Source organism: Phaeoacremonium minimum (assembly GCF_000392275.1).
Source record: "Phaeoacremonium minimum UCRPA7 unplaced genomic scaffold PA7_03_scaffold_183, whole genome shotgun sequence".
NCBI classification, from domain to species: domain Eukaryota; kingdom Fungi; phylum Ascomycota; class Sordariomycetes; order Togniniales; family Togniniaceae; genus Phaeoacremonium; species Phaeoacremonium minimum.
In genome coordinates this window covers 109,838-120,529 of record NW_006921090.1, presented here as the reverse complement: position 1 = coordinate 120,529, position 10,692 = coordinate 109,838, and the positions used below count along the sequence as shown (strand labels likewise).

The 10,692-nt window shown below is 51.7% G+C and overlaps 3 protein-coding genes across 3 annotated transcripts; all 3 read left to right on the top strand.

Moving 5' to 3' along the window:
* Positions 1-220: 220 nt before the first annotated feature.
* On the top strand, positions 221-2,026 carry UCRPA7_2651 (putative major facilitator superfamily transporter protein; the record flags this gene model as incomplete). Its single annotated transcript, XM_007915203.1, has 3 exons — positions 221-979; positions 1,194-1,596; positions 1,665-2,026. The coding sequence occupies 3 exons, from the start codon at positions 221-223 to the stop codon at positions 2,024-2,026; spliced, it is 1,524 nt and encodes a 507-aa protein (XP_007913394.1).
* A 3,403-nt stretch (positions 2,027-5,429) lies between these two features.
* On the top strand, positions 5,430-6,002 carry UCRPA7_2650 (putative voltage-gated k+ channel beta subunit protein; the record flags this gene model as incomplete). Its single annotated transcript, XM_007915244.1, has 1 exon — positions 5,430-6,002. The coding sequence occupies one exon, from the start codon at positions 5,430-5,432 to the stop codon at positions 6,000-6,002; it is 573 nt and encodes a 190-aa protein (XP_007913435.1).
* Positions 6,003-7,607: 1,605 nt separating this feature from the next.
* On the top strand, positions 7,608-10,135 carry UCRPA7_2649 (hypothetical protein; the record flags this gene model as incomplete). Its single annotated transcript, XM_007915205.1, has 5 exons — positions 7,608-7,787; positions 7,950-8,374; positions 8,503-8,855; positions 8,937-9,061; positions 9,551-10,135. The coding sequence occupies 5 exons, from the start codon at positions 7,608-7,610 to the stop codon at positions 10,133-10,135; spliced, it is 1,668 nt and encodes a 555-aa protein (XP_007913396.1).
* Between the last annotated feature and the right edge of the window lie 557 nt (positions 10,136-10,692).

Genomic DNA, 10,692 nt, shown 5'->3' with positions numbered 1-10,692 from the left:
TACTGGCGGCCAATGTCTAATACAACATGACCCTGGAACCGGAACATGGCGGTTGGAGTGAAAAAGAGCCTGTTCAAGATGCTCCTAGTAATTTATAGTGAATAAATATCATGCCTCTACCCTCGTACCACTTACATCCAAGTACTCAGGTTGCTGCCTCTTAATGAACCAGAATCGTGCCGCTGGTGATTCATCCTGAGGCTTCTCGATCGCACAGAGCATGTCATCAGACGTCGAAGCTGCGTGCCAGAAGACGGCGAGCGAAGAAGCTGCCGGAAAGGACGTCGCCACTTCCGTATCACATCTCTCGGTTGGTCTCGTAGGGCGCGAGAATCTCTCTGATACTCTCCCCCCGCACGAGTCGTACGAGGGCCGGCATCGCTTCAACCCCAATGCCACGTGGACTGCTGCTGAGGAGCGTAAGGTCGTGAGGAAGACAGATCTTTACCTGTTGACATGGCTCTGTCTGATGTTTTTCGGGTTGCAGCTGGATCGGGGAAACCTATCCAATGCACTCGCGGACAACTTGTTGGTAGATCTGGGTTTGACATCGGACGACTACAACAACGGTACGACAATTCAGCTCATCTGTTTCCTAGCCGCCGAGTTCCCTGTACAGTTCCTTACCAAGCGATATGGTTTCAAGTATATCCTCCCGACCATGATGTTCTGCTGGGGAACGGTATCTTGGGCACAGGCATTCATGCATGATAGGACCTCGTTCTACTTGACCCGAGCTTTTATCGGGCTCTGCGAGGGGGGATTCATTCCAGGCACCATCTTGTTCGCAACATACTTCTACACCAGCAAGGAGCTGGCCGTCAGGTTAGCTGCCTTCTGGTCGACACTTAATGTGGCTCGTGTCATCTCGGCCCTGTTGGCAGCTGGTATCCTCCAAATGCGAGGCGTTCATGGCCATCCGGGGTGGTTCTGGCTCTTCATGCTTGAAGGACTCCTGACTGTAATCATTGCCATAGTTGTGAGTTTCACTACATGCTCGGCTTTTGATCTTTTCTGGGAAATTACAGCTAATAAATCTGACAAGTCTTTTCTCTATCTTCCATCCTCTCCGACCGCCACCAAGGGTTTCTTATGGCGCAAGTCGTGGTATACTGAGCGAGAGGAAGTCATCATGATCAACGTTTGCCTCCCACGACCCAGTCGGTCAAAGAACTGACTGACAAGTGCAATAGAGAATTCTTCGTGATGATCCTGCCAAGGGCCTCACAGCTATCAAGGAGCCCGCCACCTTCCAGGATTTGTTCAATGCATGGAAAGACCCGTCCATGTGGGGTTTGTATTTCGTCGGCCTTGTGGCATATATTCCCGCAACACCAGTGCAGGCCTATCTCACCTACCAACTCAAACAACTAGGCTATACTAAGCTTGCCGCAAACATGCTCACGGTGCCTTCCGCTGTACTCCAGATCATTACCATGTTAGCCCTGGCGTACAGCAGCGACTACTTCAACGAGAGGGCTCTTCATTGCTTTTTTGGCGAGTTCTGGATCATGCCGCTGCTGGTAGCAGTCCTTTCGCTTCCGAATGGCGGTCGTTCTTGGGAACGATTCTCTCTCGTAACTCTGATTTCTGGATGTAAGTCAAGTAATCAACCATAAATGTTCAGATCACAAAGTATGAGCTGACCTGGCTGGTTCTTCCAGACCCTTATTTCCACCCTATCGTCTCCTCGTGGATCTCAGAAAACACCTTCGATGTCAAGAAGCGCGCCATCACGATTGCGACGTACAACGTCATTGTCCAAATCGGATCACTCGTAGGTAGCCAGATCTACCGGTCTTGGGATGCCCCTTACTACAAGCACGGCAATGCCGTGTGCCTCGCCATTTGCGTGTTGGCTCTCATCGTGCTAGGTAGCCAGAGAATGGTGCTCATGCGCATGAATAAGAAAAAGGAGCAGATCTGGCAGGCCATGTCGGCAGACGAGAAGGCGGCTTATCAAAACGACAAGGCGGCGAGGGAGCTGGATGGTAATAGACGGCTAGATTTCCGGTTCGTGTACTGATTGATTCTGTACGGCAAGAGTAGAAAAGATGGTCTACCTCGATCTCGTTCTCTAATCTGATAGAGAGTGCACATGCCCTCGAGAACTACCACAAGGAGCCACATATAGTACAAGTCAAATCGAATGTGTGTACTAAGCCAGATGCCCTCGTGACATCCCTACTACTATTGAGGGATAAGCGTAGTGCCGTGATGGGGACTAGGGTGCCTCGTTAGTCTCGATGGCGACATCGTTCGCATCCCTAGCTCATTGGAGTACATGCACTAGTGCGTTCCCATCATAAAGGGTCCCCTCACACGCACTTCACACTTGAAGTCCTAAGTATTGCAGGCAGACCTTTTCTTACCGCATACCGCATCCACAATGCCACGGAGCATGATTTCACGCCAAGGAAGTTGTAATGAAGCAAGTGAAAGACAACCCGTCGGTGTCTCAACTGTCCGGTGCTGAAGCTGGGGTTGAGCAAGAGAATCTAGGAAAGGAGCGGCGAAAGGTCGGCCGGCGCGCGTGCGATGGTTGTACCATCCGAAAAGTAAGATGTAGCGAGACACCGCCATGTGTGCGATGCATCAACGTTGGCATATCCTGTACTTTTAATAAACGACCTAAGAAACGAGGGCCGCGCCAGCTACGAAACAAGACGATACAGGTGATCAACGAGGTCCAGTTCCAGCCTCAACCTCATGTCCAACCGGGCGGTGAGCCACAGGACACTACTACCGAAGCTCGTGACCAGAACTCAAATGGAAACCGTGCCGCTGCAGAGAGTCGACAACACATCCAGGCACTAGTCGCCAGGCTGTGGATCTATCGTTCCAGGCTCTTCCCAGTATGGCCCATTGTTGCAGTCGACGATCTCATAGCCGCTCTACATGACAGACCCGAGGATCTTGAGTCTTATGCATTGGCAAATGCCATTGGCGCCGCCACAATTGCACAGCTAAGGCTGGAATCTGTTGCATCTGCCGAAGCACACGACACAGCTACGGCAAACGCAATGGAGGCCCAGTGTGAGAAAATCAAAACACAGATTCAGAGGTCAGCGTCCGGTCCATCGATGAGCTTGAACACCTTGAGAATGGCCTTTTTTCTTCACATATACCATGAGAACCAGATCCCCGGAGGGCCTAGATCTCTCCTATATCTCCGAGAGGCGATCACCATTGCCCAAATCATGGGCATGGATAGGGAATCATCATATAGTCTATTACCAATCAATGAACAACATGCACGGCGGCGAGCCATCTGGTTACTCTTCGTGACCGAGCGCGGCGTGGCGATGCTTCACAAGTTCCCGCTCGTGCTGAAATGGAATCCAGCCTTTCCATTACTGGATGTCACTGTCTTTGGCAATGACTTATATGTCCTCCCAGCCTTTAGGCAATTGGTTAACCTTTTCTGGATGTTCGATCAATCCGGTATTTTTGATCTGATCGGGGACTTGGGGGCGCAGGCCGCTGGAAGCTCCGACTGCGACGGGGGTGGCAGTCTCTCACACGTTCAACAAGGTCTGAGACTGCTCCTGCAACAATTGCAAGCTCCGTCTTTTGAGCCAGAGCCGAGTAGCGATATTCAAAAGGCGGACATCTGCATCACGCGCCTCTGGATGCAGGCCGTGACGTGGAAGATGCTGAGGTGTATAAACCCCTGTCAGCCGGCTATCGACGACGCAGGCTCAACAATGGTATACCAGCCTCTGGATATTGCGAAAGATCTACTGGTTTTCATTGCTGGGCTTCCTGAAGCGGCCGTCGAGGCCCATGGACCAGCTATTGAATTCAAAATCTTCGAGATCGCGTGTAGTGTCATCGACTCTATAACTCCAGATACAAGTGGAAGCGTCCTAGACCTCAGCAGCAGCGGCCTTCAGGTCATACACCCCGTGTCGGGGTATGTTCTTCTTGGACTCCAAAGGCTGTTGGCTTCTTGCCGCCGTGGCGGTAATCAAACGCTGTTAGATCTGCTACGGGGCAAGATGGCAGACATCAGCGAGCTAGGTCGCGATGGGCCAGACAACAGTATTGTCCCGGTTCCACCAGGAAACCTGAAACGCAAGATATTTTCGTCCGTGGTCGAGAAAGAAGACTGGCAGATGATGAACAGTGATGAACAAGGAACTAATACCGGGTCATTGGGAAAAGTAGAAGACTATTTACTTGCCTTGGAGCACTCGTCTCAAATTTGTTTGCCATGGCCCTTGACGATAACTTCACCAACTTTCAATTATCAGGCGAGGTCTCACCAAGTTCTCTGTTCAGCCCGAGCCTTTGCGCCAGCGGGAGTGACCGCAGGTGGAGGCGATCCTCATTCAATTAATCCGCGAGCGGACGGTGCCATGGATCAGCAGTCTGACCCTTTGATGGCACAGAATGGGGATTTGTGGGGTGTGACAGGAGATGAGAATCTGTTGTTAGGCCTGTAAGCGAGTCCCAAGCCAATATAGGAATCGAGCCGAAGAATTCCTATGCATAGATATATTTGTAGATATTCCTAGTCAGTCAGCCTGGTCCCGTTTATATATACCTGTCAGTCAGGTTCATTGTACTCCGTATGTGGTCTTCGTTCCTCCGAATCATCATCTTGGTTAAAAACGGCTGGGTGTGAGAGTCCGAAAATAACTCCGCAGTGGGGGGATTCCGCACGTTTTACTGATTAAGCGGAGCATTGCCGAGTGGCGACGGCCCACAATCCTTGGATTTTCCACTAGCGAGCTTCGGTGTCTTCCGCAAATAGGAAATTTAGCTTTTTATCCTCACCTCTCCACCATTCCCACTTCCAAGTACATTTACTTCTTGCATCCGGAAAACCAGCGATCACGTCGAACCAAGTGCTATCTGATTAGGAATCTTGTAAAGATGGCTTGGGAAGAACCACGTAAGACCGGCATGCTCTACAGGCGGCTGGGGAACTCAGGTCTGCACGTTTCTGTATTGGGTCTAGGAGGATGGCTCACGTACGTTGCGACCCCGGCTATACAATAAGCAACCAAATGGATCCTTTTCTTTGTGAACTTGCGATCTCATAACTAACAAAAGCTAAACCAGATTCGGTGGTCATGTAGACAACGGTATGACACCACGGAGATGAGTGGAAGCGACACTTCACGGTAAAATGCTAATCTAGGTGTCATGTTCAAGATCTCACGGTTGCCTGCATGAAGAAGGCTTACGACTCCGGCATCAACTTCTTTGATACTGCTGAAAAGTATCTACACTGTAGCCCTCTAACTATATAAGCCGATCAACCAGCTTACGTGTCTCCAGCTATGCGGATGGCCAATCTGAGATTGTGATGGGTCGGGCCATCAAGACTCTTGGCTGGAAAAGAAACGACATTGTGGTGACCACAAAGGTAAAGTTCCTCTGCCTCCGCGCCTGGTCTGTAGATTTGATCACAGAGTCTCATGATGTGCCATTTTCAGCTGAACTGGGGTGGCGCATATGGCGAGGTCCTCATCAACAACCACGGCCTGTCCCGTAAACACATCATCGAAGGCCTTCGTAACGCCTTGCAACGTCTCGACCTCGAGTATGTCGACATTGTCTACGCCCATCGCCCAGACCGTTTGACTCCGATGGAGGAGACCGTGCGCGCCTTCAACCACGTCATCGAGATCAAGGGCTGGGCCATGTATTGGGGCACAAGCGAGTGGTCTGCGGATGAGATTGCCGAAGCCTGCGGCATTGCCAAGTCGCTAGGCTTGATTCCTCCAGTAGTCGAGCAGCCTATGTATAACCTGCTCTCGAGAAAAAAAGTCGAGGGAGAGTTCCAGCGCTTGTATGACCGGGTCGGACTCGGCTTGACTACATTCAGTCCGTTGTATTTTGGACTTCTAAGCGGCAAGTACAATGAGAGCACTGACAAGCCCCCGGTTGGCTCGAGATTTGCCAATGAAGTAGGGAAAATGAAGGGTGCGTATTGGAACGATACATGGAAGGAGAATATTAGGAAAGTCGTGAAGCTGAAAGTGCGTTGAATCGGTCGTTTCCTTCCTTATTTTTCAAACACAGTGGAGCAACTTACTGACCGAGCGAACTGTAGCCCATTGCGGACAAACTAAGCATTACACAGTCTCAACTCGCTCTAGCCTGGTGTTTGAAAAACCCACACGTCTCTTCGGTTATCACGGGCGCTTCAAGGCCGGAGCAGATTGCGGAGAATTGCAAGGCTTTGGAAGTCATTGGCAGGCTTACCCCAGAGATCATGGCGGAGATTGATGAGATTGTTGGTACAATTGAGCTTGATCCAGCGAGACAAGATTGAAAGATGTTCGCAAGTAACTGCTTAGAGACATGAAATATTTGTTGTATCTATACGAAAGTAGTTCATGACTGGGAAACTAGCCGAACGCATCTAATTAACTCTGATAGCGTAATATGAGTAAAAGAGCATTCATTGTATATCCTATTAATACACATGACTAGCAACAAAACTACAAAGGTTCAAGATCATCTTGTCTGGGTAGATACTAGCATGCTTTCGGCTCATATATCGGCCATTTCATTTTGGTAAATGAATAGAGCACCCCAGTGGCGAATAGAGGGCCATTGCCAATTTAGAAGGCAGCACAATTATTCGACTCGCGGGCCCTCGATCGGTAAGAAATCCCACCTACACAACAACTATATGGTAGACAAAATCAAACAATAGAGCGGCGATTAGCTTCATGTTGCGCAGCCTTTCCTCTAACTACATTAAAGAAACGTGGGAGCTGGATGGCTAAATGAGTCAAGTTGAATTCTATATGGCTTAATACACCGAGAACGAATCCCTTAGCATTCATCGTCGTCGCACGGCAAGTCCGAGCGCTGTCTTTGGCAAGCAGAGAGGCGCGCACTCGTCCGCGCCTTCTCCGGGACATGCGGATCAATCAGAAGAGGGAGAAGCATCATTTCAAGAGACAGTTGCTATTTGTGCTGTATGTTTATAATCGTATAATATGATTGGTCCAAAAATTCCTCAGCGCCATGCCAAATACCTTAGTATAGTACTAGTATCGTTTGGCACATACTTTTCAAAATTCTACTTTAATTAGTTAGTCTAATTATTCTACTAATATACATCTCAAAAGTAATATAAGGCTTTAAGTAGGCACACAGCAATTGACCTGCTTGATGTGGGCCTTGGTCTGCACCAAGTCGACCAAACTCGCCGTCCGCTTGAGACAATCAAACACGAGCAAGACCAAGACCCACTGGTTCTGCCGTGGTTCTGCGAGACGTTGAGCTCGATCATGGACTTGGAGAAGGACGAAGGACAGCGTGTAACATGGCGCGAGCGATGGTGTTGGCGACGTCTAGGAGAGAGCGCTCTCTACGGATGATGCATTTCTGACCTGGACATGGATATGGGCTGTAGAGCTGACTAAGTGGGAGACTTTGGTGCTATGTACTCGATTGCGCTGTGTGCTTGGTCATGTTACTTGACTGGCTGGACTCCCCAAAATGCATGCACTGTCACGCTTATTCACGACTTTGGCCTACCAGATTGCTTAGCGTGGCGCTAAGAGGACGCTCGGACCCCTATCAGCTCCTCGCTCCTACTGTAAGAATGTCATTCACCTGCTGCTTTGGCTGACAAGATGAGAGACATCAAGAAGCTCAAGGACAATTCCGGTGGCAGGAAGAAAGCCCTTGTCTGCCCGCCCTCACTCGTTCTCGTCAAGCATTCTACATCTGGCCTCGGACACGGACTCGGACTCGAAACCGGACTCCATCTCAGCAGACTCGAGTTCGTGCTCGAGCTCCCTTTCAGACGCGTCGTTTCACCATTTCCTCGTCCGCAGGCCAAGCAAGGCGCAGGCGCGGGCGAAAGCGAGAGCAGCATGGCGTCGCCACTCCATGATGCGCTAGCGGCACCGGAGGAGAAGGAGAAGAAATTGCAGACGGAGATGGAGACGGAGTCGGAGACGCGCGCGGTGTAGGACATCCCCGCCTCCGACGAGCCCGGTCTCTACTTCATCAATCGCATCGGCGCCTCCGACACATTCGGCCTCGTTGCACGCTACCTGCCGGCCGCCTCGGTTCCAGCCGCTGCTGGCGCTGTCCCTCTGGGCTCTACCTTCGCCTCGGCCTCGCCGCCTAGCCTCGCCGCCGCCGCTCCCGGCAGCCACCCCTTTGTCGCGACCTGGAACAACTGTTCAGAGGAAGACGCCCCCCCGCGTAGGCTGTCCGACCTCTTCGATGCCAAGGGTATTGCGTTTATCTTGGTCGGCCTCTTTCGTATCGTCGGCTTGTACCGTCTCAATGACCAAGATCTTCTGACGATCGTCGTTGCTGTGCGTCCGGGCTCACTCTCCGTGGCCTCGGCACGTGAGGTTGTCGTCGAGATCTGTCTCCTGCTAAAGACGTATGTTTACTGTTCCGTTTCTCCTCTATTTGCCCAGTATTCCTCTTTCCCTTATCATCCCTCATTTACTCGGCTGCCTTCTGACACAGGCTTTGCCACAAATTTCTGACACACATAACCACTCTTAGGTACAACTGCCTCGACTCAGTTGCTGTAGAACTCGTTGAGGGTGAACACGTTCTTTACGAAGGCAACCAATCTACTGCTTCTATTACGGGTGCTTCTGCTGCTACTACTTATACTGTTACCTCTGAGGCTTCCACGCGTCATCTCCGCTCAGGCAAGCGCTTCACGACAGGTCAGGGCATCAGCTTCGAGGACACATACCTCGATCATCCACTCCCAGGAACAAGTATCGGCCCAGCACTGTCGGCCCAGACAGGCACTCTAGGATGCTATCTGAAACTTGAATTGTTGCACTGCGACAGTACACAGGAGGCGGAGATTCTCGCCGTGACCTGCCATCATGTCCTCTACCCAGGTAAGGTCTTGGAACCCCTTCTTGAGAGGCTCTAGCGGTCTTGTTCGGCCGGATACTGACCCTGTGGCGATACCGATCTAGATCGTTTCGACGAGCTCAAAGTCTGTGTCGAGAAGCAACCTCTGGTCGAGCATCCTTCTGTCAAAGACTCAGCCCTCTGGATCGCTACTCTTCAGGAGCGTATACGTTACTTGGAGGGCTGTATCGTAGATACGAAGGGTAACAATTGCGCATTCCCTCTCCTGGACCCTGCAAGAGCCGGTCTTGAGGAAGATCTTCTATCAGAACGCCGTCGGCTGGCTACTGCGTGCGCTACGACACGCGCCTTTGGCTCCGTTATTTGCACGTCGGGCTATTCCAGATATAGCAGTAGAGATGGCTTGCTGCACCACTCGTGTCTTGACTGGGGTCTGGTCAAGGTTGATGCCGCCCGGCTTCCAGACGACTTGTCTCACGTTACGAATGTGGGTTTTTCTTCTTTCTTAAAGCACCAACACCCTTCCCTCGACACGCAAGAGGAGGAAAGACTAGAGAGGGAGACACAAACAAGCAAACAAACAGAAGGGCACTCTTGTTGGCCCGCTTGGTCGCTCTATTCCGTTCTACACCTCCATCTATCCCCTCTCCTCCTCATGCCACCCCATCTTCTTCAACAAGTTCATGATATACATGCTGACCTAGTCCAAATTGCGCAGTTCCCAGCCCAGCATGTCCGCGACACGCTTGGCCACATGCAGGGGGAACTGCACCTGACCGCCGAGCACACACACAGTCTCGTCTTCAAGGTTGGCCGCACCACAGGCGTTACACTGGGCCGCTTGAACGGAACCGAAGTCCTGACCCGCCATACTAGATGGACTTGGCCCCCGACAGGTCAGGGTGCTAAGGCGATGGGCGAGGAGGTCACCACGGTGATGGAGCACGCCGTCATGCCCGTCGCCCCAGCCGACTGCAACTCCGACGCCCACTTCGCCCACCATGGCGACTCCGGCGCCCTGATTTATAACACGCGGTTCCAGCCTGTCGGACTGCTGTTCGGTGGCTTCCGGACAGTCTCTGGCCGCGACCTGGCTCAAGCCTGGCCCCTCGATGACCACGACGAGCGCCGCCGCGATAACGATGACCATGGCCCAAGCGAGATTGCCATGTCCTTCCACAAACCGGGTGTGGATCTTAAGGGGGTTTCACTCTATACGCCCATCGACGTCGTGCTGGCCAGCATGCACTTGGCCCTCAGTGCCAGGTTTGGAGAGAAGGGATTCGGGCTTGTCATTGTTTGAGGAAGGTGAAAAGGTGGTATGCATGCTTTTGGTTCTTGTCTTTCCAGCTCGCTTGGACACGGCGCCGGGTATAGGATTTGATGAAACCCCCACCGCCCACTTGCCGTCGATTATACATGCCCTACATACACCTGCTGTATCGTGGCTGAGGCTTAGGTTGGCGCGACACGGCCTTGTGAAAAGGAGCCGCCGGAGGGGGAAGGCGATTGTCGATGGGAACAACGCATTCGCCTATATCTAGAAAAGGAAGCTCTCCCGCAGCCCTAATAAGATAGAGACAGCTAGCTACATTTTGGGAGCCAGTCAAATGGATTATAGTGCCGGTGGTAACTTGATCGACACTTCTCCTGGATACCATCACGGCGATAGCGAGGAATGGCTCGGTGAGTAGGCGAGAAGAATGGCTGGCCGGAAAAACCGCGACCAGCTTGTCCTGTCACCAAATACGCCTCGGCCTTGCGGGAGCTGTATCCTGGTGAGATGTCCCTCACTAACAAAAAAATTGGTAGACAGAACAGGGACTCGAACCCCACTGGAACCTTTCTCCTAATAAGAGG